Raw genomic sequence first — 27976 nt, 5'->3', positions numbered from 1 at the left:
GTGGGATCCATGAGGTTTATGTCTTCGAAAACTTTAAGAATTATTCCTTTGATAATAACGGTGCTCTTTCTTTCTTTCTCTCTCTCTCTCTCCTTCTCTCTTCCTACTCTCATCTTCCTCTCCCCTCCACTGCTTTCCTTCTGCAGCCTCTGGAAACCTGCTCCGGAGTTCCCCCCACCTTCTCTGCAAAGAACGAGCTCCTCTGGCTCCCACTCAGACTCCTGAACTTTAGGGAGCAGCAGGCTGGTTTGGTACTGAAGCTCCACTGAGGGAGCATAAGCTCACATAAGTTTCTGACCAGAGCGACACTCTTTAGCAAGCAAGCACTGAGACGTCTGCCTGCAGACGTTGTATACTCGGGAGCACATGAGACACACGTGTGAGACTGCAGTGTGACACTCCAGCACCTCCCACCCCACAACTGTTCCCCAGAGCTGCCTGCCCCAGTGCACTTCTCCAGTTAGTTTTCTAGTCCTGCCTCTCTGAGGTGTGTTGGCAGCTCTGACACCAAGATACACCGATATCGCTGCAAGTAATCCCAGCCTGCTCACAGAAACTGTGTTCCCTTTGATTTAATGATTCCTATTAAAGTTAGAGATGAAACTACTGGTGTTTGAGGATTTAAAGAGGAAGGTAACGCCATATGAAAGGCTTGAGGTGATCTCAAGGCATGGAGGGGAACTGATGGGGGAAAATGGGCTGCCTGACAACTTTGGTAGTGGGTCTGCAATGGAGGGCATGATATGGAGATTTGATATCATGCATCTCACTCTGCATCCACTCTGGTAAGATGAGAAATTATTTTTCCAGGGGTTAGGATTTCTCATTTATGATAAGCATCACTTCTTGAAAAAGTTACCGACTTCTGGTGAAAGGTCATTTGTTTGAATTGATTCATTTCGAATAAGGAAGGAGAGGAATTGGGACTGGGGGCAGGTGTAGGCAAGGAGAGCCTGAATCCTCTTTTTTTGTGTTCAGTGGAGGATGACCTCGGGGGGCACATACTGAGTGAAGAAAAGAGTGAGTATGAAACATTTCTGGGAAGAGTGGCCAATGGTAGAGAGAAGTGCAATGAAGTGCAATACCTTGGATGAAAAGAGCGAGGAGATGGAAGGCCTCTTCCAAGTCTAGCTGCAATAGACTTTGGTTGATGAGCTTTCCCAGCCATTTCCTCTGTCAGGGATCTGGAGGTAACAATACTGGTAGAGGAATCCTTTGTCCCACAGAGCTTGCTGCAACCAAGCTGGATGGTGAGAGTAGAAGCCTCAGAACACACAGAGGCATGGCCATCTGGCATGTGGGATGGCTCTGTATCAGCCCCAGGCTGGTGAAGACAGCCCTACCTGCCTTGTGCTGCTCACACAGGGCTGTGGCCCAGAGACGAGTTTGGTGTGTCTTGCAAGTCTCATCTGAGTGAGACCTGCGCCCTTGGGATCTGGCGCTCTTGCTGAGGTCTGGAAAGGCCTTTGAAGCGGTGCTTACATGGGATCCACGGGGTACACTGCTCCTCACATGTCTTGCCTTTGCTGTCACCCCAGGGAAGAAGAATGGGGCTGCTCCAGGCCTGGAGATTATCCTTCTAATGGTTGTCACCATGCTCTGTTGCTGCATCCTAGCTTCAGCCCGATCTCATTGCCTTTCACAGCTAGGAAATATCTCCAGCAAATTCATATAAGAGCTGCTGAACTAATATAAGAGCTGCTGGAGTCAGTTTTGCAAAGGAGCTGAAATGCACAATGAAAATGTGTCTGTTGTGGTGCTTTATATACCTCCCTGAAGTAGTGGACCAGGTTAGGCTGAATTACACACTGCCCTTCACAGGTGTCTGCTGAGGTTATAGCCCAGCCTTTAACAAGAAGCTCCTTGGAAACTCTTCAGTCATGGCACCAACTAACCTTGATCTCTACCAGAAGATGTCAGAGCCGAGCTCTAACCCTCTCCCAAGTGTATGCTTGAGATGGTGTTTGTTAGCTTGCCTTCCAGCCAGCCGCATGGCAGGGCCCAAAGGCTTGGACATGAGCTGAAAGCAGAAGCTAACTCTGCAGTAACACTGCTGAGTGGAGCAGTGGTGACAGCTTTTGCCAAAAGACAGAGGCTTCCTCACAGCAGAAATGCATTTGACATGTCCACCTCTCCAAACCATAGTGTTTCTGGTGCTCTTCTGTACCATCTAGTAAAGCCAGTCCAGGGAACCAGAGAAAATGGTTTGTGGTTTGTTTGCCAAAATGATGTAAGACTTGTCTCCTCTCTAATTTGCATATGCCTCAAGGTGGTGGGAAAGACATGGGCATGAGATTTGTTTCTATTTATGTCTCCCCCATATTGTAATCTTCAACCAGATCTTTCCAGATCTCAGCAACTTTTCCAAGCCTGAAGGGATGTCCTGAGTTCCTGGGGATAATTTTTGCTAGGTAGCTCTGTAGCTACGATGCTCCATTCTCCTCCTGTTACCTTCTGTTCTAGGCAGTTGTTCGAAGCAGTGCAAAATTGGATGCAAGAGCACTGCTGTGCTCCTGGTGTCTGTTTCACTCCATATGAATTTCGAAGAGAACAAGACAACAGCCAGAAAAGCTGCTCCAGTCCTGTCACATGAAGGACATTCATTCTGATTATGAGCAGGAGCACTAACATGAAATCTATAGGGTCTCACTCTGAAAACGTTTTATAGATAGGACTACAATGAGTTTTTCATGAGTCAGCTAAGAATGACTCCTTCCTGTGCCAAATCTTAAACACACAATTTCTTCTTGATGAGGAAAAATAAGAGTTCTCACTTTTAATATGAAGTTCTGAGGACACTTTAATATAAACCACAAACTAATCATCCCAATACTTCCATTGTAGGAAGAGTGATATTTTCTTCTTTTCTCATACATGCCTGAACCTTGAGATTACACTACTTGCCCATCTCATTTTCAGATCTGGGTACAGAATCTTTAAGATGAAAGTTGCAATCCAGTCTTTTAACTCGGCGCTCTTCCTGTAACCAGTCAACCTTGTACTCTACAACCTACCGCACACTTCTTTCCTTGACAACCTGTCCCTAATGCAGGAAATAAATAACTCATCCAGTGTTATGGTGAAAGTATCATGTGTGACCAGGGAGTGGCAATAGGATTAGGGCTCCTTTCTGGCTTTGGCTGAGCCATGCATGTTCCAAATGTGGTGCTAGGCACAAGCAGCAGGCAGCACATAGGAGATGTCTGTGTTGCTGGGGAGGGTCAGGTTCCAGGGCAGGCATGACATTGTCCTGCTGTGGGAAGAGCACAGGGAAATCAGACTGTGTGTTAACAAGTGGAAGTTGCTATTCTAACACAGAGACAAGCAAGCTGTTGGTGGACCTTGTGTTCCTTTGCAAGTGTATGATGAACAGGGTGCTGTGCCCTGGCTGGGATGAATTGGCTGGAGAAGCACGTATGGAGTTGTCACCTTTCTACTGCCTTCTCCTCTGAGTGCTCCCAGTTTAGTGATAAGAGCATAGTATTTCTTATGCTATAGATTTCTACCTGAACCACAGCCAAGCCCAATGCTTCCTGGGGTGTGGGTTAGCACGCCTTTAAGGCAATGTGCTATGCTGTCCCATTCATAGAGGATAAAAACCCATGTTATCTGCATATCCATCCCAACTTCGCAGTGTGTTGCTCTGCAAAGCACAGTAGTAAGAAACAATCTTTATGCTTAATGGAGTACCTGGTATTTCCATAGGAATGCCTCTTCTTTTCCCTTACCTAGGCCTATTGGATGTATTTTTACTGCCTTGTGCTCAAGTCTCCTCACTTGTCACCAGAACAGTTTGCCTTCTGCTTCTGGTTTTCCCCTCTTTGGAGTGCCCACTAGCTTGCTTCAGCCTGGAGCCAGCATAAGAGTCAACTCAGAAGCAATGTGGACAAGAGTTTAATGTGTCAGTATAGACTCAGCTATTTTGTCCTGCCTGCAAGAACTTTGGATCTGCAAAACTCTTGACAAAAATATTGTGTTATGAAGCAGACTGCTATCTCTCTCAGGAAGAGAAAGACTTGGGCACTTCTAGTCTAGGTGAGGTGATGGCTGAGGGCATAGCCTTTACAATGCCTGGCCCAGAAAATTGTTCTCTTTAGCCTTAGTGCTTTATAAACCGGTGCAGTATAAGAAGCAGAAATCTATTACTGGTCTTCTGCGGTCTCGTCCTGAAAAATCTGTGTCTTTCATGTTTCAAATGAAGCCATATTGTAGGCGGGGGGAATATGAAGAAGGCAAGCAAGGACAAAAGGAACAAATTAGTTAGTACAAGCTTTTGCCATGGTTTGTGATTTAAGCATCTTCAAGGTGATGTGAATCATGACCACTTTCCTTTCATGACACAACATTTTTATCCTGGGGTTTCCCAGGATTTTTTCATAGAAAACTCCTAGAAGACTACCTTGGAAGTTTTTCTCTCTCACAGGGACACAGAGGGGATGGGAGAGACCTCTTTACATGTTTATCTAAACAGGAGAGAGAATGCATTGCTTCACACCACAGGCTGCATCCATATGGTCAGTGGATCCCTGTAAGATATTTCTGTGACTTACTTGGTATTGAGAGGCAGCGAGGCTGCACAGAACTCGCCAACAATGGACGACTCATCCTTCCGCCAGAATTGATTCTTGGGAACGTACTTCAATGTCACACTGTTTATCTGGCAGAGGGGAACTCTGTGGGCCAGCAGCCGTTTGCCTGTCTCCTTGTGCTTAGGTCTGCAAGACAAGGTGACAGATGTGAGGGAGAACATTCAGTCAACCTGCAGATGCAAGCCACGCACAGATGTGTTGGAACATTGGAGGAAACTGGGGTGTTATTGTGAAGCCTTCACCTAATAAAATGGAGACTCGTCTGTCAAAACAGGGCATTGCATGAGATTCTTATTGGCTGTCTCTCTGTGTTTTATCTCTGTAGTCAAGGATATCTTGGTATAAATGCCCCTTCAATCACACAATTACAACAACTCATCTTGCTATTGCATGTAGATTGAAACACTGCCCAGATTACTACAGAGAGGTAAGAGGTGGATGGATGTAGGACTACAGCTGACTTCAGAAATACATTTTCTTGGATATGGGGGATGTCATGTGATGTATAAGCAATAGCACCTCGGAAGTGTGCTGCGTAGCAAGCTCCTTACTCTGTCAGTGCTACGGCAGCTATGGGGCTTATGGGGTCATGTCTCTTGAGGCATTCTCAGCAATGTGTGTGGGGTAACAGCATCCCAAGGAGAGAGATCAGAATTGATGACAGAGCACAGAAGAGCACTGTGAGGCAAGACACAACCTTGTCAGTCACTTGCTGAACTATGATACTGGCTGAACACTCCTAGGTCCCTGTGCACTTCTGAGGAATCACAGGATCACAGGCATGTCAGATCACCTGAAATAAGTCAACAATCGGTCAGTGTCTGAACTGCAATGTGAGAATCTATGTTTAGATGCAAATTTGACACACTGAGCTTGACTGCACTGGTGGGCTGAGCTTTGCCTTGAGTGGGGAAGCTTCTTTGTTCTTTGCTGTTGTGTGAGTTAAAAGGGATATCTTCATGTACACTCTCAAATCTGTAGGTTTATTGCTCTAAGCAAATGTCTTTGGTATAACCTTGTGTTTCTTAGGAAGGCATTTAATGAAACACAGCTGCTCTTCTCCCAGGGTAAAGGTATCTCTAGTCCGGTTACCCTGCTAGAACTCTACTGTTTCGTCAAAACTTGAGGGTACAGTAAAGCCTAGGGATTGCCTGCCTGTCTCACTTCCCCATGCAGCCTTTCCCTCTAGTACTCACATGCCTCCTGCTGGACACCTATCAAACCCTGTGTCCAACACTGCAAAAGGAAGTGCTGCACATCTTGAACAGATCAAGGGGCCTGACTTGGGCTAGGTGTTACAATTTCCTCCCTCCCACATCTTCAGAAAAGGCAGATTTGGCTTCCAAGTCTAGAAGGGGATGAACACACTCAGCTCGATTGGGCTGGAGTATAAACTCCAAATAGCAGTGCCTGGCTAGAAATCTGTGACTAAGCAGCTATGTCACACTGGAGAGCACCCTGAAGCGTGGTTTCCCTTTTCCTGGCTCTCACATCTACCCCCTGCTGCCCAGGGCTGAAGCAACACCACAATTAGCTTCAGATCACAATGTATTGGTTTAGCAGTAAGGACGGTGTGGGAGCCAGTGCTGAAACCCCTCTGATCCTAAGAGATCCTGGGGCTCTTCAGCAGCGTATTTTCTGGCTTCCTGAGACAGCCAGCAGGAAGTGCTAGCTGCATGTCTACATTGTGGTTTCCAGCTCACAGTGGTGGGCAGGAAGGTGTAGGAAGAAGTGAGGAAGACTTTTGGGGAATTTCTTTGTGGTAGGGAGATCCCCCTGTGACAAGGGCTGTGGAACGAGAGCCTGAGCCTGGTCTTTTAATTCAGATACTGTCTGGATGAAAGTGGTGCTTTCAGGAGAGAACTGTATGTCTACACGTGTTGTCTTGGTCCCCTGCCTCCTGGACTTTCCCTACAATGGGGTCCTCCGAGTTTTGCTGCATTTCTGACTGTGCAGAGATGCGCTTGTCTCCTCTGTACAGCTGCTGCCCTACCAGGCATCAAGAGAAATGTCTAAGCCACCAAGTCCATCAATTGGAACCTCTGGTGGGTAGGGTCTTTCTGTAGTCATCTCTGCCTGGCAGAGAATAGCTAATAACTACCTGACAGTGATTGTGGTTTGAATTGGCACCTGGCAAGGGTATGGTGTAGAAAAGGAACCAGTGTAGCAATGCAGAAGTATTAAAATTTGGAGATCTTGGAGTATACCTACTGCTTTGTGCACTTAGGGGAGAGGTGGACCTAGCCAGGGTTACCAAGTAATGACAGCACATGCCTGATTCTTGAGAGCATTTAAGGTAAATCTGGAGGGACTCAAGAAGAAGGATTGTGGTACAGCACTCAGGAAGGTACACTATTGTGCCTTTCCTGAACTGGGATAAACATCCTTATTCATGGAGCTGGGGAAAAAATAACGCTGGAACTCTCACTCACATGATGATCTTGGCAGTTTCCTTGGTGTTGTTGCCGGACAAAGTGATCTCGATGCTGGTGATTATGTTTCTTTTCTTCTGCAAGTGGAACTCAACCAGGCTGTGATGTACTGAGCAAGAGGCAAAGTACATGGCATTGAGGGCAGGTACTATGGTTTGGACCTACCCATGCCAAAAGAAGGCCTCTAGCACACATTCCTTGGCGCTACCAGCAGAAAGAAGATTAAATGGGCATAAGAAAGAAACTGGTTTCTGTGGTATGACAGTCACAGTGTGGAGGTCTGCATAGTTCAGTGTAAACAGACAGGCATTTCTCACTACCCGTTACTTTAGTCCTAGAGCCATGTGGCTGTGTTAATCCAGGGCTGTGCCCACACTAATAAGTCCATTGGAAAGAGCTTTATGGAGGAGATGTACAGAGTTATGGCTCTTCAGCTGTGTGTCTCAGACTGTCTGGGCCATCAGCTGATGGGGATAATGGGTTGTAACTACCTGGCCTCCTCAGAGAATCTGCCTCATTTGATCAACCCCCTCCTGTCTCATCTTCTTCCTCATGTTACTTACCACAGAATGGAGCTGAGGGACTAGTCATTAAATAAACTTTCACTTCCTTGGGCAGCTTTCTCACGCTGACACCTGCCTGCTCCAGCAGGCCTGCAGGAAGAAATAAAGCCAGTGCAACGAAAGCCACGAATGACTCAGAACAGAAATATAATTGGTCCCGATTCACTTCCACTCACCCCACCCAACTCCACTGTCTTGGAGGACATACCCTTTCTTTACAGCACTGCAGATCAGAGCAAGTACAGGTTTGTGGTGTGTGTTTGATGGGTTAACATCCCCTCAGAAAACCTATTCCAGCTCCTCCAGGTAATCACCATCAGAGTATCTCTCTGTGGGTTTTTTTTTCATTCCTCTGTTAACGTACTGTGTCATCAGTTGCTTCTGTGCAAAATGAGCAGGTTTGAATACTACCAAGTCAGGAAACTTAGAGCAGATATAAATGACAATTCAAACACAAGGTGCTGGGATACTGAATTTCTTGGTCAAGTAAGAAGACCACCATAACTTGAGGACTGCACCACTGACCAGCTGACAACGTGACTTGGTGAGATGAGGTAAGAGTGGCTGATCTAAGAACACCTATACCAAAAGAGGCCTTTTCTTTATGTTCCTCTGCTACAGGACTGCAAATAGCACCAGAGCACAATTCCTCTCCTTGTGCCACAGCCCAGCTTTAGAAGGCTAAAAGAGGCAACTATTACCTTCTCTCAGTTCAGGGAGTTCTTTGGGGTAGCCATGGTGGGAATTTATAAGAAGGTGACACAGCAACAGTGAGTGGTTGGTGGAAGAACGGGAGTTCATGCTTGGGCTAAAATTTCCACCTGCTTCTCTAAACAAGACATGTTTTGACCCAATTGCCCATTCATTAGCAGGTGATTCTGGAGACTGTCTTTGAACCTATTTATGGTCCCTATGAAATTTTAAAGATCAGAAACATTCAAGATTTTGGTGTCCTATATCAGGCAATGCATGAATTTCTAGAGCATCTTTATAGAATCCTGAAAATAAAAGAGCTTCTTACTATCCCAGAGAGATCCAAAGCAAATCCTGCTCAGAGAAATCTGAACTGTGTGCTGTGCTCTCCACTGACACTCATCAGGAATATATCATCATCTGTTTCAGGAAGGTCTCATGCTGGTACTGTACCTATTCTGGGACAGGAGGACAGGAAGGGGTCAACACAGTCCAGGCAACGCCCATTTAAAAAATCTTGATGACTTGCACAAGGGAATGCCACAAGTGGACAAGAATGTTTCAAGGCACTGACATAGAGATGTACTGCCCTCATGTGATCGCAGATCAGATACTTGTAGCCTGCAAGAAAAAATGAACCCAGAAAAAAGAAGCCATGAGCCCTTCTGTTGGTTTCAGGCTTTCTGCATGTTCCCAAAGAACCTAGAGTCAAGAAATACCCTTACTGATTCTGCAGCCATCTCCTTCCTATTAATAACCTTTTGCAGAGCATCTCTGCCTCTACAAGCCCAGATCCTACTGCAAGAGAAGTTATGCAGGAATTTAGAACTGTATCTCCCAGAAAAAAGAGTCCCTCTGAAGAGAGGGACTATGGGGCTGCCATGTCTCCATCAGTGTACCATCTATGAAGGCCCCAAGCTTTCTACAAGGGGAGCTGAATAGTGCAGTGACTCCCACCTGCATTGAGACCACAGCTGTGGGAAGTGAGGTTACCCCTGTAACCCGACCCTCAATGCAGCTGGCTCACCTAGAACATATTCGAATATTTATCCACACTATTTACCATGTAAAGCCCTATTCTCTAGAAGGAAAAAGGGGTAATTGTACAAGCTGTCTCTCTTAAGAATAGACACAGATTGCAGCAGGAAAACAAAAAAGAATCTTTTGCTAGTAGTGTCTAAGAGCCTTTCTAGCAAAAATGTGCATTGATACAAACTCTACTGATGCTAGGGTTTTGGATCATACAGAATTGTCACTAAAATCACTTCTCTTGACAGCAGTGCTGCAAAGACATTTGACCTGTTTCTGATTTTAATTTCAACTGCTCGTTGTACTGTTAAGAGGAGATGTGGGTCATGAATCACTGCTGCTACATGTCTTTACAAATACATATTTTGTCTCACTTTGATGTGAGACTGTAGCAGGACCCGATGGCCAAACAGCATTTTCATAGGCTGCTAAATAGCCATAAAAGCCCTTTGCTTGGCCACAGAGTGTTCTCACCTGCAGAGATGAATCGGGGGCATCCTGGCTGATCTTTGCCTCCATTGACAAAATAATCGATGTGGCCTACAGGAATCCGGATCCCGAAATCTGAAAGGAGTTGAAATGCCACTTCATTCTTACACTTGGCTCTTCTATAGGCTTTACTCTACATTTTACATAAAAGGCCCCAATAACTGGTTGAACACTGGACCCAGCTCCAAACACTGGAGAGAGCAAGGACAGGTTTTGTTGTGCAGATCTGCTGCACAGAGCAGAGAATGCTCCATGCCCTACCATCAAAATCACTGGAAACTGTAGCTTAATCACCACCTCCGTGACTCAGGTTCTTGGTTCTGTATAAAGGAGAACTAAACTGATCATAACCTTACTGGTGGACTATGAGGCATGATTGAGAGCTGCCTTGGTAGACATCGTCACGATCTCCAGAAAAGAGGTGTGACTCAAAGGCACCTCATTATTCTTGAGCACATGTTCTGCCTACATGGACCCCAAGTGCTTTAGAAAAGTTATTCTGTTGTTGCACCAGCTGTTGGTTTGACTCTGTTGCTTTCCATTGGCATTTGCAGTGGCATTTTTCTTAGGTCTGGTGGGAAAAAGTAAAGCAAGACTAGATGTGTAAATTCCTTCCAAGTAGTAAAAGCCATGCTGAGCTGGTTCTGCATTAACTCACTGCTGTAGCAGGGTTAAGGAAGAAACATCGCTAGATTTCCATCTGTCTAATCTCAATCCATCTGTTGCTGTGAAGTACTCTAACATATGGATATCTGCCAATAAATTCATTGTTAAAATCTATCTTATCAAGAAACATGCTCAGAGTGAACCTGAGTTAATGGTAATCTACAAGGGACCTACAATCATACAAGGGATGAAGACCTACACGCTCCTTGGTAATAATGACAGCAGGAGAAATGGAAGCACAAGCCAAAGAAGATGGAAGCTAGCTTACTGTCACTATCAGTATGAATCGCTTCCACAAAGAGGGCATCTCCAGGATCCAGGCGTTCCTCCGGGCTGGCTCTGGTGTACTTAGGGCCTGCAGGATCCAGGCCTGTAACAAAATCAAATGCTTCAACAAGTGCTTTTCAGCCTCTCTCTTTCTTATATCTGGACCAGTTATTTTACCCAAAACTTTAAAAACATTGCTAGGCAGAAGAGATAAACTATTCCTATGTCACACACCAGAATGGTTTCTGACCCTGCTAACTTCACTACAGCTTCCTTACCTCCATCATCCCTCTCCCCTACAGCATTTTTCTACCTCAAGTTGCGAGGCTGTAAAGCCATGACTGAGCTTCAAATAACTCTGACAGTGTGGGTGAAGAGCGCATTTAGATTTTTGATGAAAGAGAATCAAACTCTTAACATCTTCCCTAATTGTTCTGTCATCAGTATTAGCACTACAGTCTGAGAAATGTCACTGAAGATCATGAGTTAGGTGAAGAATTCAGCATCCCTAGCACTAACCAATCCAAGCATTACAAAGCTTTGACACTACCCAACATCCTTAAAACAAAGAGGCTTCTGAGCCCTCTCCCCACAAATAAAATTGAATCCTTAAGCAGGCATCTACATTTTTGCCTAAAACCTGCTCCTAGAGCAACTTCTGGGAAGTCAAAGGAATACAGAAGATTATCCTTGGCAATACCAAGGAATAGGTTAAAGACTTTTTTGTTGTTGTTGTTGTTTTGCCTGAAGTTTACCCTGTTCACTTTTTGTAGAAAAGCAGTCTCAGAGCTGGCCAGCTTCATTGCCTTGGACTCAGTCCAATTAATTGTCTATGGAGAAAGCAGTAACAACATACAAACTGATGTGTCTACATTTGTGAGCAGGGAAGGGAGGAAAAGGGAAAGAAGGGAAAAAACTCTTTCCTATTCTTTCTATAAATAAAAGCTGATAGTAGGGCAAGTGGTCAGAAGAATTTACTGCTTTAATTTTTCTCCCATGTTCTTTAATCTTGACACATGCAAAAAGCTGAGAGGTTTCCTCCTCTCTTCTACAGACCAAGTTTTAGTTAACGGCTTTAAAAGATACTGAAAAGTGTTATTCGCTATCACTTAAATTTCTCCCTGAGGAGGGGGAAACACCTAATATGAGCCACAGTCGATTCTAGCACAGCTCTGAGGCAAGCACATTTCTATCCTCTATTCACTATGCCTACCCTCTCCACACACAAGTTGCATTAAATGCATTGAGATGTACACGTCAGCAGCTAAGAAAACTGTTCACTGATGCTATACTGCACGCAGATGAATTCCCTTAGGCCTTCTCATTTCCTCTACAAGAACTGAAACAAATTGCTCTTCAGTAGTTGTGGATATGGGCTCCTCATTCCAGTTCCTGCACCATTTGCTTTCCTGCACAGGAATATATCCACAGGAACAGGCTAAAGAAACTCACTTCACAAAAACATACTCTTTGCTCTGATCTCCAAGACTCACTCTGGGTTTGTTCCACAGCTATTTTTAGGTGATTTAAAACACTTCAGCAAATTATAGCTCTGGAACTACATTGCTTTGTGTGTGTATGCATGTGTGCGAGGAGGCAGGAGATGAGATCAGACATATCTTGGGTCTAATTCCACTTGTCTTCAGGGTCCTAAATATGAATTGCAATCTGTGATGCCCAGTGTGCCTATGAAATCATACGGCAATCAGGAGTGTAAAAAAAAGGCTTTCTTCCAGCAGAGCTAAAAATTAATGCAATAAATAAACCTACAGAGCTTTTATTACATGTAGACAACATGAATGGGAAGAGTCTCTAGCTATGGAATTAATTACCATGATTTCCTGGGAAGGTGTCTGCTTCTGCTTATCTGAAGATTTGCTGATCCTGGTGCAGGAGAGTGGTTACTCGAGGCCCTCCTAAGCCTGGCATAAAACTCAGCTCCTGGTAAGAAATGCCCATATTTCATGCTGTGTGGGTAGCTCTGACATGTGAAGGCTGAATCAATGTTTCTCTGTATTGCTCCACTGAGGATCCCTCTGGAGCCTCTGTGAGTCAAACCAGCATGGGTTGAGGCAGACTGGGAGCTGCGGTCACTCTACTGATGCCTTCACATCTGTTCTTTCTTGGTGGCATTTTCTCTCCCGTCAAAATGAATCTCCATCCCTGGGGATTCCCAGAGCTTGACAAGATCTTTGAAAATCTTATCTGACTTAGAAGGTAGCTCTGCTTTCCGTGGGGAGGTGGACTAGAGACCTTCCAAAGTCTCTTCTCACCTAAATAATCCTGTGACTCTACTCATATTCAATACCTAAACACTGACAAGGCCCTGAGTGAATCAAAACCCTCTAAATGCTATCATCGACCTCTAACCATCTTTCTCTGTAATTCCCCCACTGCACCCTCTTCCTCACACCCAGGAGTCTGTCTCTCTGTGTTTAAGGTCAGCTCTGATTTGGTACGACTGGGTGACCTCAGACCAGTCCACTGTGAAAACAGTTGACTTGCAGGAGAGAACAGCAAGAAGTCTTATTTCAGCATTCCCACCCCAATTTGGCTCAGGCTCTTGCTTTTGGTTCTTGCCTGCTCTGCTCTTCATAGAATCATAGAATAGTTTGGGTTGGAAGGGATCTTAAATCCCATCCAGTTCCACCCCCACTGCCATGGGCAAGGACACCTCCCACCAGACCAGGCTGCCCATAGCCCTATCCATCCTGGCCTTGAACACCTCCAGGGATGGGGCAGCCACAGCTTCCCTCAGCAACCTGTGCCAGTGCCTCATCAGTCTCATGGTGAAGAAATTCTTCTTTATGTCTAATCTAAATCTGCCCCTCTCCAGTTCATACCCATTGCCCCCTATCCTATCAGTACAAGCCTTTGTAAACAGCCCCTTCCCAGCTTTCTTGTAGGCCCCCTTCAGGTGTTTGAAGTTCACTTCTTGCCCAGGTACAGAAGGACTGTATCCCTTGTCAGTGACACCACTGCCCCTGCCTAACTTGCTGACACCTTTGGCTCTCAGCTTACTTTTCCCGCAGAGCAGTTCACTCTTGCTGCTCGCCCACAAGGACATGCATTGTGGGCTTTAATTTTGACAGCCTCAGAGGTATACTTGCTCTAAAGTGGAAGCAAAGCACATGAGCATTGTGGGTTTTCATTAGTCATGAGGCCTCATGTTCTTTTAGGCTGGTACTAATTTCAAGAGTGGAGCAGAGGTGGAAGAATCCTTTTGCGAAAACATGCATTCTTATGGCAGTGTGGAGGGGACTGATAGTGGGAAAGGCACTGTCAGGCTTTTCTGAAGCTAGGAAGAAGCCCATAAGCTTCACTCTAATGAGCCCTTATACAATGAAAATATCACTATGGATACCTCCCCTTCCTCGCTCTTTCATTCTCTCCTCTGAAGAGCAGGTGAGGACCCAAGACAAAGTTTTATGATACCTGTTATCCGTCCCAGCTGACCGCCATGGAATTGCCCCACAAGGCCCCCAACATGTGCACCAAGGCTGACCCCAATAATGTGGATTGACGTGCCTGAGACTCCCAGGGCCTGCAGATTGATGATAGTACAGATTAATGTTGTGGCAGCAGAAAGGTGAAATACCCTGTCCCAGCCCACTCAGCGGCTCTGTAATTCTTCTAATACTGGACTGCTATATTGCTAATATAGGAAACAGATGCAGGAATGATGCGGTTTGCCCCTCCTGCTTTTCAGAGTCTTTCTGCAGGTCCACACATGCAAACCCAACCCTAACTAATTTGGTTAGATGCTCCTTTTCACAACCACATCCTGTAGCTTCTCTTTCAACAGCTTGCTTCAGTCTGAATTTCTCCCTCTCAGCTAAGGGATCCAAGTTCACCACATGAACAATCTTTCTCTCAGTAAAGCAGAGGATTTTTCTTTTTTCACTTTTATACCACCATTGCACCATTATCCTGATTATTTAAGATTATATTTTCAGATATTAAGGATTTATCTATGGGCTGAACTGCCATGTAAAGCACAGCCACTCAGACCTGATGGGAGATGATTCCATCCACACAAATGCAGCTGCCTGCAGGCTGGTCTGCATCATGCAGTGCCAAACAATAGGAGGGCATGCGCTGTGCCAGGGCATGCGCTGCGCCAGAGCATGCAGGAAAATGAAAAATCCTGACTTTGAAACATATGAGGCCACAATCTGGAGCAGTACTGAGGCCTGTGAGAAGTCCAATATAGCCTTCTGTTGTGTAGTGTTCCAGGAGAGGCAGGATAGAAAACATCCTTAAGTAGGTGGACCAGAGCTCAGCACAGACATGGAATCAGTGGTAGAGACACTGTCCAGCTCAGTCATTTGTTCATTATGTGACCTACTCAGTTATGAGGGGTGACAGTCATCTTCCTCCTGTCCAAACCACCTAATCCTAATGACAGAGCAGCTCCAAAGGTTGCCATATTTCTGGACAGAAATGTGTGACTGTGCACAACATGGTGCATACTCAGGAAATACCTACGCTATGCAGCCTGGGACTGCCGTGCAGATGTTACACAGAGAGTTTGAGAGGTTGCACATAGCTGATTAACACAAAGATGTATCACCCTCATTGTGTAAATATTGTTTAGCTCTGCAGTATGAGAATGAACTGGGACCCATCAGGGCATTTCCATCTACAAATATAAAGTAGTCTTAAATTCCCCCGCCTCCAGCTCCCTGGCCAAAATTTCCACCATTAGAAGATGACCATCCAGTGAAGCAAGGACCTGAGAAAACCCAAGCCATCCTTCAGGTTTGTCTCAGGCTGGAGAGGCAGCTGACAACTGGGATGCTTTTCCAGAAAATGCTGAAACTCAAGTGAAAGAATAAAACCATTGTCATGCTCAAGCCTGGACTGACAGAGAGGGGGAGAAAAATCTCAATAGTGCTTCACAGCGCTCACTTGGGAATAAAGAGCCTCCTTGTCCACTTGCTGGACATAGTAGGCTGGATGTGACTCTCTGGACTGTTTGCACGAATGATGTTCTCTGGCAATGCTCCTTTGACTGAAAATGCACAGTAGCTTACCAGGAGCTTGCTGATGAATTGTGAGATGGAGAGAGCAAGCTGTGTGACATTTTCCACTGCAGACGGATAGGCTCCTGTAGACCCATAAACCCAGTCTACTGCGATCACGTTCACGTGGCTTATGTGCAGTATGGCACGGACAAGCCCTTCAATCCAGGAAGGTTTGGTACCCAAAGCCCTATGGAGTCATCAGAAACAAATATGTTAGGTGCCTTCCAAAGCAGGGCACGTGTCACTATGTTGTTCACTGGTGCTGGAGCTTCACATGTCTCAGAGGACGCTGCTAGACAGTTGCTGTCTGGTGCCAGACACCCACACCTGCACTTCTTTGTGGTGGTGTAACAACACTTTCCAGAACGGGCTGATTCAGAAGGGAAACAGGTATTTTAATGAATGAGATAACATTTGTAGGGCTCAGGCTGAGATCTCGGTCATGCTGTGGTGCTTCAGTTAGCTGCCACAGACACCATCTGGAGTAAGTGAGCTGACCAGGAACAAATCACCTCACCTGTAAACAAATGAAAAAAAAATCTGTACCTAAGAACTCAAGGAAAACAAAGGAGGTTGTTTTCTACCCACTTCCCCTCCTACCAACCTGGGGGGAAGGTGTGTGCTATGCCACATGAGGGCAATAGCTGGTTTTCTGAAAAGACCCTGCAACATCTTCTGTGTTTTCGTGCTGGTCTTTTATGCACTTTCTACTCAGGCTTTTGTACTAAAACCGAAAAATTTTATATGATTATACCTGGCTCAGAAATGGCACAGTCAAATAAGCTGGCAGAATGGTGGAGGCTTTTTAAAAAAACCCAGCTCAAATCCCTGCAGTTTCAAGAATAGAAGTATATTGTGTCTGGAGGGGTTCCTAAATGGCTAACCCAGGCTGTTGATAAACCAGGACATAAGCACCAAGGAGACAATTTAAATGAACAAGAATCTTCAATAGAAGACGTCTTAAGTAGAAAGGTTGAAAGAAGGAAAGAAAAGGAAGAAGGTATAGGGTGAGAGAGTGAGAGGAAAAGCAAGAGAGTGAGAGGGATTGAGAGAGCAAGAGGAAGAAAGGTGATAATTTCCTAACATTTTTTAGGCCCCCAAAAATGTGAAACACACACAAAACAGGCAGCTGGTCACAAACTAAAGGATTTCAAGTTGTGTTTTTACATTGATTGTCAGAAGCATTGTCCATATGTCTGGCCCTGGCCCACCAACAGCCTCTCAGACTATTTCTAGGTCCACTTTGAGGCTGAGCACTCCAGACTCACCAGTTCTTAGCCGGTGTTTTGTACCCAGCCGCTTTGCTGGGAAGACTAAGGTTACATAAACAGAGGCATTCCATGCCAGCTCCACTCAGTGCGTGAGAATGCCCCAGCAATGTTTAATTTACCAGTAAAAACTTAGTCATGGTGCTCTTCTTTCTCTCACCTGAAGCCATGGATTATGATCTTTGTTTCCAGGCTGCTGTTGAAGCTGGAGTTCTTAATGCCATCATCAGCTAAAACCAGCTCACCACAGCTGGGACTTGAGGACGTGAACAGAAGAAATTGGACCTTAAGTTTACTGCCCCGTAGGAAATTCGCTGTCTGGAAGTCAGTGCAATTACGCCCTAACACTCTGTCTGTATTCCCTGCAAAGAGAGGGATGAATAGCATGTTTAGTCTATGTCTGTGCAATGGAAAGAAAAAATCTAATTCATTAGGAAAATGAAGGTACCAATCCTGCTTCTATTTTATAAAGATTAAAAGGATTTCTATCCATAAATTAAAATCACCCTATTTCTGTAAACTTATTCTGTCTGATAAAGTTGTTTCTCTCCTTTGATGGAATTCCAGCACTGGCTGGGAAGACAACCATGGATGTCATGAGAGTTTTGATTTCTGAGAGCTGTTTTACTGAGACATGAATGACATTCTGTTGACTTGGTTTGTTTGTTTTTCAAATTGGCTACAGAGGTCAGCTACTAAGTACATACATAAGCTGGCTGTTAGGTCTTTAAAAGAATGGTTGTCAACAGGCAGTCACCAAGGAATGGGGATATTTCTCTTCAAATGCTGATCGGCTTTGTAGAGAGTATAAGTCTAATTGGCAATTGTAACCAAAAAATCAAGAAATAAATACAAGAATGCTGATAATGAAATGTGTCAATGATAATTTCCTGATTGATTCATTTATTGGATGAAAATGCACTATGGGAAGGAAATGGCAGCTACTGGAAGGCACTTCGATTTAGACAGCAAAAAAAACATAATCTCAAAACTGCAGCTAGTAAAAAAAAAGAGCCAATTCAGGCTAGGAAGCAAGCATGTAGATTTAGTAGTATGCATGACTAGCAGTATGTATAGCAAGGTTGCCCACAGAAAAGCTGGATTCTCAATCTTTTGTCATTTCAGAGGACTGGCTGCTATTTTGGAAGGCTTTTTGAAGGTAAATTGATAGATTTGCTGAAGGACTAATGGGGTGAAATTTATGATGAGCAGGAAGCCAAATGATTGAATGATCCCTTCTGACCTAAAAAGTGTTACTTTATGAACTGGCATAGTTGCAACTTGCTGCAAAGACATACATGCACCTTCCCTATTCTGGACTGGAGGAAACGAAACAGCCTTGAACCTGTATGTACAACAAAATAAAAATAAAAACAAAAATAAAATCAAACAACCAGTTTCCTAGCTGTTGTCTCTTCCCGTAGAAGATACTTTACCTGCTAGGCAGAACACAGCCGAAGGATCAGGACAAATAAGTGAGATTCAACATTCAGATTACCCCTTGTGGGATGTGATTGTCCCTTACTATGGTTTATTTTTGGTCTTCCTGTGTACTGAAAGCAAGAGAGAGAGGGTTGTTCTCTGAGACCAGTTCGGAAAAAATACAGGTTATGAACCAGCTTAACAAAGAAGGGCGGGTTCAGTGCAAGCATAGCGCATGTCAGAAATTGCACGAGGGGCATCGTGAGTAAAAGTAAAGCAGGAGGTACACTGCTATGAAGTTGCAGGTGATGTGGGACTTTAGCAATGGTCACAAAAGCAGTTTTCATTGACAGTAAAACCAAAGAAAGAAATGGAAGTGTTTTCTTTCAGCTCTGGCAGATTACACTTGCTAAGCTTTCAAAGCAGAAGATGCCAGTGCCAGAGTTCTTCTGCTTCCTTACACTTCAGGGTAAGACCGGATCATTCTTTTAAATCAGGTTACTGGAATTAAATCACTGAGACTGATTGAATCAAAGCATGGGAGAAGGATGGACCATTCTTGCACTACCCTTTCTCCTGGCATCTAACTAGATTCTAACAAGGACCTCTTGACTTACAGGTTGTTCAGGGAGAATTGAATTCAGATTCTTCAATGTAAAAACTCCCATCCCTTGCCAGGCACTCACTTTTTTCCTACCTGCTTGTGCTGAGCTGAGCAGCAAGAGGACAGCAGGAACAATGAACAGCTTTCTCTTCAGATCCTCAACCATGTTCCCAGTAGTCCACTAAAAGTACAAGGATTACACAAGGAAAAATAGCTGTAGTGGGTTGCTCAATAAGCTTAGCTCTGTTAATGATAAACCAGTCTGTGCTCTTTTGGGGAAAAAAGAGTAGGGGCAATCACCTCTACTTGTTTGACCATCAGTCAAAGTCTGTGTCAGCAGAGGGCTTCACTGAATTTTTGGTTTAATAAGGTGCTGACATTCCTTTCCTTCCTACCTCCCTTCCCTCAAAGCAAATATTTCACTTCAGAAATCAGGTAGTGAAACTAGTCTCAACAAGCAACAGAATTACAATGCTTTATCCTTGCCACCTAGGCCTGTTTGTCAAATTCTGACCAGGGACACTGATTTCTCACAAGGTTTTGCAGAAAATCCATGCCAGGAAGGTTCTTACCAGCCTTGCATCTGCGTATTTTGCTATCTCATTGCCGCCTCATTCCTCTGTTTCTACTTCTGGTGAGGTTGCTGTAATTGCCAAAGAAGGCAAAGCAACATATTGCTTCTGAAGTGGAGGGAAAAGGTTAAAATGTAATGGCCATACAGGGGCCATATTGCTGTGATATACTAAGGCTGTACATTTCTTAGGGCAGGGAGACTTCCTTTGGGGAGTGAATTTTAGATACTACATAGGAAATAAAGGGATGATGTCGGTAATCCACCAGCATCATAAACACACAAATAGTTCAAACAGATCTTTGAATAAAAACATGTACTGCTTCGGTGTAAATAGAAGGTGAAGCATAGGCACACAATCAAACACGTATCTAGGAGTTCCATCACACAACATTCATGAGATGGCAGTACCACCTCACTGGTTGTGTTAGACTTTCAGGTAAGGGCACATCCCCATTTGCTAAGTCTCATTCGTGCATGTTGGTCCTTCTTGCAGAAGAACAAGGCAACATTGCCCTTGACCGTGTTAAATGGTAAGAAGTGTGAAGCACAAAGGAGCGTTCCCTGTACAGGTGCTATACTGCAGCTGCTTTATTTGAACACCAAAATGAAGAACTTACTTCAGTCTGATCAGAAAGATGACTAAATACCTTTCCAAAAGCATCAGATATTATTTTCCTTTACACTTATTGGCAATAGCAGTCATTTCCTTATCCTGCTTTGCTTCAGACAAAGGCATCGGGACTGTTTCAGGCAAAAGATCTTTTTTTTATTTCCAAATCACTTCTCAGAGAAATTTCTCCAGTTGTCACAAGGAAGTTGGGCAGCAACAGCTGCCTGCCCTGGAGGGCTATTGAAGCCCTATCCCGTCTGCATCCTCCCATAGAAACATACACAGATACATTCGGACCCTGAAATACTTGGCTCCACCATCAAGCTGGCTTACTCTGAGAGAAGCAGGTTCTTATTGTCTCTTCAATTATGCAATTTGTCCACCCAGTCATTTCCAAGACTGAAAGCTGTAAATTAATAGCTAACTCCTAGCGGCCAGCCTACTTCTCAGTTTTCCGACCCCAGCACTAGACTCACAGACTGGAAGACAAATGTCAATAGATTGCAACAGGACCACTCCTTCTTTATCACACCTACAAATTCCACTGATCTGAATAATCTCTCAATCAAAAAAGAAAGCAACGACTTGTGAAATCATAGCAATAGGCAGAGACATTTCCATACAAGCCTCCAGAGCAACAGCATAATTGTGAGAATGACAAATTTTTTAGATTCAACCAAACGGGAGCACCTAAGGATAATCAGCAAATGCTTCTCATTTTTTATTTAGAATTATGGCAATAAAGTCTACTCTTTGTAGCAAGATGCAACTGTTACTCTTTGCCAAATTCTAAAGAAATTTTGAAATGCCATATGCTATAAGGCAGGCACTGGTGTTACAGCCTTAGAGTAAAACAAATCTGCAGTCAAGATGCACAGATCTTATTTAGTTTTACACTGCATTTGCAGAGTTGTTAAACAACATCCTGGTACACTAAAAAAAAAAAATATTTCATCTTCATGAAATTGAAAATTCTGTTTCCTGAGTGGCTTTTTTTCTGCAATCTCACATATAGCAATACCAGGAAATTTTTGTTTGTATCAGCAGCCTGTTGTGGCAAAAGCTACTCAGTTCCTCTATGCTTCAAATACTTTTACCACTAAAACTATTTTGGTATGAAGGGTTTTCTCTTTTTTCGTTTGTGAATTTAATTACTCAGTAACTACAATTCTATTAGTTCAGAAACTTAATGTTGGTGCCACTTAATTTTAATTCCTGATGGGAGTGATTATATTGGCAATGGGAACACTATTGCAAAGGCTTTCAAACCACATTAGACGTCTTTTAACAGTTCCTACAGTGTCCAATCACGAAGCACAGTGCGATTCACTTGAGAATGAAAACAAACAAAAGTGACTATGCACAAATTCTTTTCACTAACAAAACAGAAAAATCAGGCTGGCTGCACATTAAAGAAAATGCTGAAAGTGTCCAACTCAGCTGAAAATGTAATCTGTGAGAGTAGTAGCTGGCAGAGGCAAATGCCCAATAGCCAATCGGAAATCTGATCACTGGAAAATTCACTTAGATGAGAAAACTGTTCATTGATACCGGAAATAATGCAGTTGGGGTAGCACTGCAGGACCTTGGGGGAAACCCAAGTGTGAGTTAAGTAAATGATGACTAAACCCACTCCCTGTGGTCTTTGCGTTCCAGGGAGGGCATGAAATACATGCAGAGCTTAGCTCACTGTACGTTAAGGCATAGATCCACCTGGCTCCTCGAATACTTGACATCACAGGTCCTGTATTTTCTGTCCTTTGCCTGTAGAGTAGAAACAATGGCTTTATATTAAACACTTAGCCTCTTAGGCATTATTCCCAGGATTGACAAAGGGACTGGGTTTAGTTCTCACCTCAAAGCAATTCACATGCTTGACTTTCAACAGTGTCCTAACTATGACACAGTAGGGAAAAACCATTAAAGATTGACTTGGCAGCTAAGAAAAGGGAAAACATGGGCAAGGCACATTGGATGCTCAGTCAGGAAAGGAAGAAAAACAGTTGTTTTATTTAGTCTTTCTTCACTGCTTTATAGTACCATGTATCATAGAATCACAGAATCATTAGGTTGGAAAAGACCTTTGGGATCATCAGCTCCAACCATACCTGTCTACTACTAAATCGTGTCCCCAAGCACCTCATTTACTCACCTTTTAAACATCTCCAGGGGCGGTGACTCAACTACCTCCCTAGGCAGCCTGTGCCGGTGCTTTATAACCCTTTTGGTGAAGAAATTTTTCCTAATGTCCAATCTAAACTTCCCCTGGTGCAGCTTAAGGCCACTTCCTCTTGTCCTATCACTTGTTACTTGGGAGAAGAGATCACCACCAACCTCACCACAATCTCCTTTCAGGCAGCTGTAGGGAGCGATAAGGTATCCCTCCCCTCAGCCTCCTTTTCTGCAGGCTATACCACCCTAGTTCCCTCAGCTGTTCCTCTTAAGACTTGTTCTCCAGCCCCTTCAATAGCTTTGTTGCTCTTCTCTGTATGCGCTCCAGAACCTCAATGCCTTTCTTATAGTGTGGGGCCCAAAACTTAACACAGAGTTTGAGGTGCAGCCTCAGCAGTGCAGAGTACAAGAGGACAATAATTTCTCTGGTCCTAGCGGCCACATGATTTCTGATACGAGCCAGGATGCTATTGGCTTTCTTGCCACCCTGGCACACTGTTGGTTCATGTTCAGTTGGCTGTTGACCAACACCCCCAGGTCCTTCTCTGCCAGGCAGCTTTCCAGCCAGTCTTCCCCAAGCCTGTAGCGCTGCACAGGGTTGGGTTTTTGTGTCCCAAATGCAGGACTCAGCACTTGGCCTTGTTAAACCTCATCCCATTGGCCTCCTTCCATTGATCCTTTCTTCCTCAAAACCACTCTGTCCTAGTCAAGACGCCAGTCACCCACAAAAGGGAATGTAAGTTTCTTTCAGCTTTTCAAATGGGCTTCTGAGCATCTGACATCAAAGGAAACACCTAGAAGTGAGAGATGGTTTCTGTTGTGTGTTTTCCCTTTACTTTGAAGGGTCACAGAATCATAGAGTGGTATGGGTTGGAAGGCACCTTAAAGATCATCCAGTTCCATCCCCCTGCCATGGGTAGGGACATCTTTCACTTGATCGGGTTGCTTATAGCCTCATCCAGCCTGGCCTTGAAAACCTCCAGGGACGGGGCTTCCAAGACTTCTCTGGGCAACCGGTTTCAATGCCTCACCAACCTCACAAAAAAACCATTTCTTCCTAACACCACATTTAAATCTCCCCTCTTTTAGCTTGAAACCATTCCCTCTCATCCTATCCTTGCACTCCCTGATACAGAGCCCCTCCACAGCTTTTCTGTACCTCCCTTTCCAGTACTGGAAAGCTGCTCTAAGGTCTCCCTGGAGCCTCCTCTTCTCCAGGCTGAACAACCCCAACTCTCTCAGGCTGTCCTCGTACAGGAGGTGCTCCAGCCCTCTGATCATTGTTGTGGCCCTCCTCTGGACTTGCTCCAACAGATTCATGTCCTTTCTGTGCTGAGGACTCCAGAACTGACGAAGGACTGCAGGGGAGTTCTCACAAGAGCAGAGTAGAGGCGCAGAGGGGCCACCCCTGCAGAAGCCAACCCAGCCTTGGCTGTCACGATCACGCACGGCTGGGCTCAGCTTTGAGCCCACCCCTCATACAGAGGTGTTGTCAGGTGTACCCTGAAGAAAACAGTGGGCATTTTGGGGACCATCAGTGTCAAACACCAATTTGACACATACTGGGTTTAGCCGACCATCATTTTCTGAGATGGTGAGCAGTGTGTTACCTGCAAACCCACTGAGAACTAAGGATTTTTGCTTGAGCAAGAAGTAATACAGAATACAAAAATAAATGGCATTTTCATACACAGGGATGACAAGAATAATTTCAACAGTAGTTTCCTAAACTCCCTAACATCTCCGGAACTGGGAGCATACTTGCTTTGGAAGTATGAGGCTCCCCTCCTGCAGGATGGTCCCCAAAGAAAGCAGCAGGCATTTTGGGGAGCATCAGTATCAAACACCAATTTGATAAATACTGCATTTAGCTGACCAACATTTTTTGAGACGGTGAGCAGCGTGTTACCTGCAAAACCACTGAGAACTGAGGAATTTTGCTTGAGCGAGAAGTAATATAGAATACAAAATAAATAGCATTTTCATATAGAGGGATGAATAGAATACTTGCCCCATCAACGCTAGTTTCCTAAACTCCCTAACACCTCCAGAGCTAGCGGGATACTTGCTTTGAAAGTATCAGTCTCCCTTCCTGCAAAACCACTAAGAACCGTGGATTTTTGCTTGAGCTTTAAGTAATACAGAATACAATATAAATAGCATTTTCATACACAGGGACAACAAGAATACTTTCCCAATAAATGCTAGTTTCCTAACGTCTCTAATGGGAACTGAGGGGATACTTGCTTTGGAAGTACGAGGCTCCCCTCCTGCAGGATGGTCTCCAAAGAAAACAGTGGGCATTTTGAGGAGCATCGGTGTCAAACACCAATTTGACACAGCCTGGGTTTAGCTGACCATCGTTTTCTTTGGCGGTGAGCTGCGTGTTACTTGCCGAAACCCACTCTCCTCTCCACCCTCACCCGCGGGGCACCCACTCCGCATCAAACCGATTTAAACGCAGCTCTCTGCGATGCGCAGAGCTGCCCGCCTTGGACCAGAACCCCCACCCCCGCGCCCCCTGCCCCTCGCACCCCGGCTCCCCTCCGGCAGCCGCAACCCACCCAGAGTCACCTCCAAGCCTGAAAACCCCTTTCTCAACGACGGCGCGGGGACTCCCGAAGAACAGGGGTGAACTCAGCACCCGGGCGGGGCGGGGCGGGCGGGTCGCGGGTCGCCTTTTCCTGCTTTCGATTCTATCAGCGCAGAGCGCAGCCGGGAGGCTGGTGGCCCCTATGTGGCGGCTCCTGTGCCTTCTGCCCCTCCTAGGTGAGTCGTAACAGGGGGCAGCGGGGACCGAGAACTCTGCTTTTTGCACTCCCGGCTCCTCTCTCCAGCGCCGGAGCGCAGGGAGCGGCGCGGGGTCGCGGGAAGGGGAATCGGGCATCCCTGCGCCCTCCGTCGTTCCCAGCCGGGCTTGAGCCTCCCCGGGTTCGGGCTGGATGCCCTCTGTCTTTCTTATGGCAGCAGGGAGAACCATGGTTCTCAGATGGTTCGGGTTGGAAGGAACCTTAAATCGTAGAACCATAGAATCATCAAATAGTTTGGGTTGGAACGGACCTTAAATCATAGAATCATTGAATAATTTGAGTTGGAAGAGACCTGAAATCGTAGAACCATGGAATCATTAAATAGTTTGCGTTGAATGGGACCTTAAATGATAGAATCGTTGAATGGTTTGGGTTGGAAGGGACCTTGAATCATAGAATCATCGCATGGTTTGGGTTGGAAGTGACCTTAAATGATAGAATCGTTGAATGGTTTGGGTTGGAAGGGGCCTTAAATCATAGGATCATTTAATGGTTTGGGTTGGAAGGGACCTTAAATCATAGGATCATTGAATGGCTTGGCTTGGAAAGGACCTTGAATCATAGAATTATCGCATGGTTTGAGTTGGAAGGGACCTTAAATAATAGAATTGTTAAATGGTTTGCATTGGGAGGAACCTTGGATCATAGAATCATTGAATAGTTTGGGGTGGAAGGCATCTTAAAACCCATCCAGTTCCTATGCCTCTGCCATGAACATGGGCACCTCCCACCAGACCAGGCTGCTCAAAGACTCATCCAACCTGACCTTGAATACTATCAAGGACGGGATATCCACAGCTTCCCTGGGCAACCTGTGCCAGTGTCTTACCACCCTCATTGTGAAGAATTTATTCCTAATGTCTAATCTAAATCTTCCCTCTTTCCATTTAAAGCCACCCCCCCTCTTCCTATTACTCCATGCCCAAGTCCCTCCGCAGCTTTCCTGTAGCCCCTTCAGGTACTGGTAGGTCACTATAAGGTCTCCCTGGAGCCTTCCCTTCTCGAGGCTGAACAAGCCCAACTCTCTCAGCTTGTCCTCATACGGAAGGTGCTCCAGCCCTCTGATCATCTTTGTAGCACTCCTCTGGAGCTGTTCCAACAGTTCCGTATCCTTCTTTTGTTGGGGATTCCAGAACTGGACACAATACTCCAGATGGAGTCTCACAAGAGTGGAGTAGAAGGGCAGAATCACCTCCCTCGACCTGCTGGCCACGCTCTTTCGATGCAATCTGACTTCCCCCCATATTGAACCCTGGAATTTCTCAATGTCACTGATCAGCACGTTTAGGATGTTCCTCCCTCACCTTGCCATTTCTCCCATTCTTGGCATGGGTGATGCTTGTGCCTTGTTGGTCTCAAACTTGTGTAAACAGGGAGGTTACAGTGGGAAATGGGTGTGATTTTTATGATACGGTGAATTTCCTCTCCAAGCGAAGTTACTCTGTGCAACAGGGTGAGCCTTGCACTTCCATAGCCGTGAAATTTCAGCTCTGCTAATCAAAAAGAGCTGAATTTAGGTCGATTTAATGTAGAGTGGGAGCCCCACAGGTTAAGAAGAGAGGAGAACATGTTTCAGCAGGTAACACACAGCTCACCACCAAAGAAAATGATGGTCAGCTAAATGTAGTCCGTGGCAAACCTGGTGTTTGACACCGATGCTCCCCCAAGTGCCCGCTGTTTTCTTTGGGGACCATCCTGCAGGAGGGAAGCCTCATACTTCCAAAGCAAGTATCCCCCCGGCTCCTGAGGTGTTAGGGAGTTTAGGAAACTACTGTTTATTGGGAAATTGTTCTTGTCATCCCTGTGTGTGAAAATGCTGTTTATTTTGTATTCTGTATGACTTCTTGCTCAAGCAAAAATCCTCAGTTCTCAGTGGGTTTGCTTTGTGTTTGGGTTTTTGTTTGGTTGTTTGTTTGTTTTTTAAGATATAGAATGGTTTGTATTGGAAGGGACCTTAAAGTCCCAACCTCCCTGCAGTGTGCAGGGACACCTGGGTCATGTTGCTCAAAGCCTCATCCAGCCTGGCCTTGAACACCTCCAGCAATGGAGTATCCACAAAACGGGTGGGGCTTTTCTCATGTAAGTAAAATGATTACAGTTAATCTCTGGTGAAACACTAAATGAAGGCCTTCTTAATCCAGATTCCACCTGTGTGCCTGAGGAGCATAGCCCTCATGTCCATGGCCCTTGCACGGCACTATGAACTTAAGAAGCGCAAAAAAAGTGACTTTATTTTTGAAGCTGAAGACAGACATACAGACTTTCTCATTGTCATCAGAAGTAGCTGCTGTTGTTAGATAGATCAGGCAACATGGCTTGATAAATATAGACTTTCTTATTCCTCTAGTCTAACGCATTTCTGGCAGACTTTTTTTTAATTGCTTTGTGAGATTCCCGGATGTGCCTAAAATAGAATCTATTGTATCATGAAAGAATATATAAGAAACAAAGTCTCTTCTTGATTTTCCTGAAGGCTTTAAGCAGATGGTTCTGATACTGGGTGTTAAAAACAACTTCCTGAGATTTCCTCCCATACTATTCCAGAAGTCTTCGTCTTGTTTTATTTAATTAAGATTGTGAGATCCTGTTCTGCAGCAAAGATTGTAAGAGAGTGTTGGGACCAGATGTGCAAGGAGTACCAGTGGAGAAGCTAGGACTCTGTGTACCTATGGGAGTCAATCAGCCTGTATTCAATAGTGGGATCTGAGCCTTAGATGTTATCACTGCAGCATATCCTGGATTTCTGACCTGCAGCACTTTT

At 44.9% G+C, this 27976-nt stretch overlaps 3 protein-coding genes across 10 annotated transcripts in view; 2 read left to right on the top strand and 1 right to left on the bottom strand.

Annotated features, from left to right (window-relative positions):
* POPDC2 (popeye domain containing 2) overlaps positions 1-3220 on the top strand; it is a 14512-nt gene extending 11292 nt beyond the window's left edge. For both annotated transcript variants that reach the window (XM_009556996.2, XM_009556995.2), the window contains exon 4: positions 147-3220. In XM_009556996.2, the coding sequence (XP_009555291.1) occupies positions 147-232 (86 nt within the window). In that variant the 3' untranslated portion in view covers positions 233-3220. The remainder of the gene's footprint in view (positions 1-146) is intronic.
* On the bottom strand, positions 3114-25071 carry PLA1A (phospholipase A1 member A). 7 transcript variants are annotated; one of them, XM_054081865.1, is made up of 12 exons: positions 24970-25071; positions 19143-19230; positions 17184-17385; positions 15765-15942; positions 14164-14272; positions 10730-10831; positions 9781-9870; positions 8731-8898; positions 7585-7674; positions 7022-7130; positions 4551-4715; positions 3114-3253 (listed from the first exon to the last, which is right to left on the bottom strand). In XM_054081865.1, the coding sequence occupies exons 2-12, from the start codon at positions 19213-19215 to the stop codon at positions 3169-3171; spliced, it is 1371 nt and encodes a 456-aa protein (XP_053937840.1). In that variant the 5' UTR covers positions 19216-19230; positions 24970-25071; the 3' UTR covers positions 3114-3168. The 7 variants fall into 7 exon arrangements, 6 of the variants coding, with proteins under 6 accessions (XP_053937840.1, XP_053937849.1, XP_053937853.1 ...); XM_054081874.1 differs by having other exon boundaries at positions 24980-25062; XM_054081878.1 differs by lacking the exon at positions 24970-25071 and adding an exon at positions 21947-21983.
* CD58 (CD58 molecule) overlaps positions 25055-27976 on the top strand; it is a 26681-nt gene continuing 23759 nt past the window's right edge. The window contains exon 1 of the mRNA XM_054081954.1: positions 25055-25174. Coding sequence (XP_053937929.1) covers positions 25141-25174 — 34 coding nt within the window. The 5' untranslated portion in view covers positions 25055-25140. The remainder of the gene's footprint in view (positions 25175-27976) is intronic.

Source organism: Cuculus canorus, chromosome 1 (assembly GCF_017976375.1).
Source record: "Cuculus canorus isolate bCucCan1 chromosome 1, bCucCan1.pri, whole genome shotgun sequence".
NCBI lineage: Eukaryota > Metazoa > Chordata > Aves > Cuculiformes > Cuculidae > Cuculus > Cuculus canorus.
The sequence above is the reverse complement of the archived record's forward strand: the minus strand, read 5'-3'. Positions and strand labels throughout refer to the sequence as shown.

Coding starts and splice junctions, on each gene's coding strand:
- PLA1A (XM_054081865.1), bottom strand. CDS start 19,215: ATGGTTGAGGATCTGAAGAGAAAGCTGTTCATTGTTCCTGCTGTCCTC. Junction 14,273..15,764: donor AATTCATCAGCAAGCTCCTG/GTAAGCTACTGT, acceptor ATCAATCTGCAG/GCCCTGGGAGTCTCAGGCAC. Junction 7,675..8,730: donor GTCCTCCTGTCCCAGAATAG/GTACAGTACCAG, acceptor TTCTTCCTGCAG/GCCTGCTGGAGCAGGCAGGT.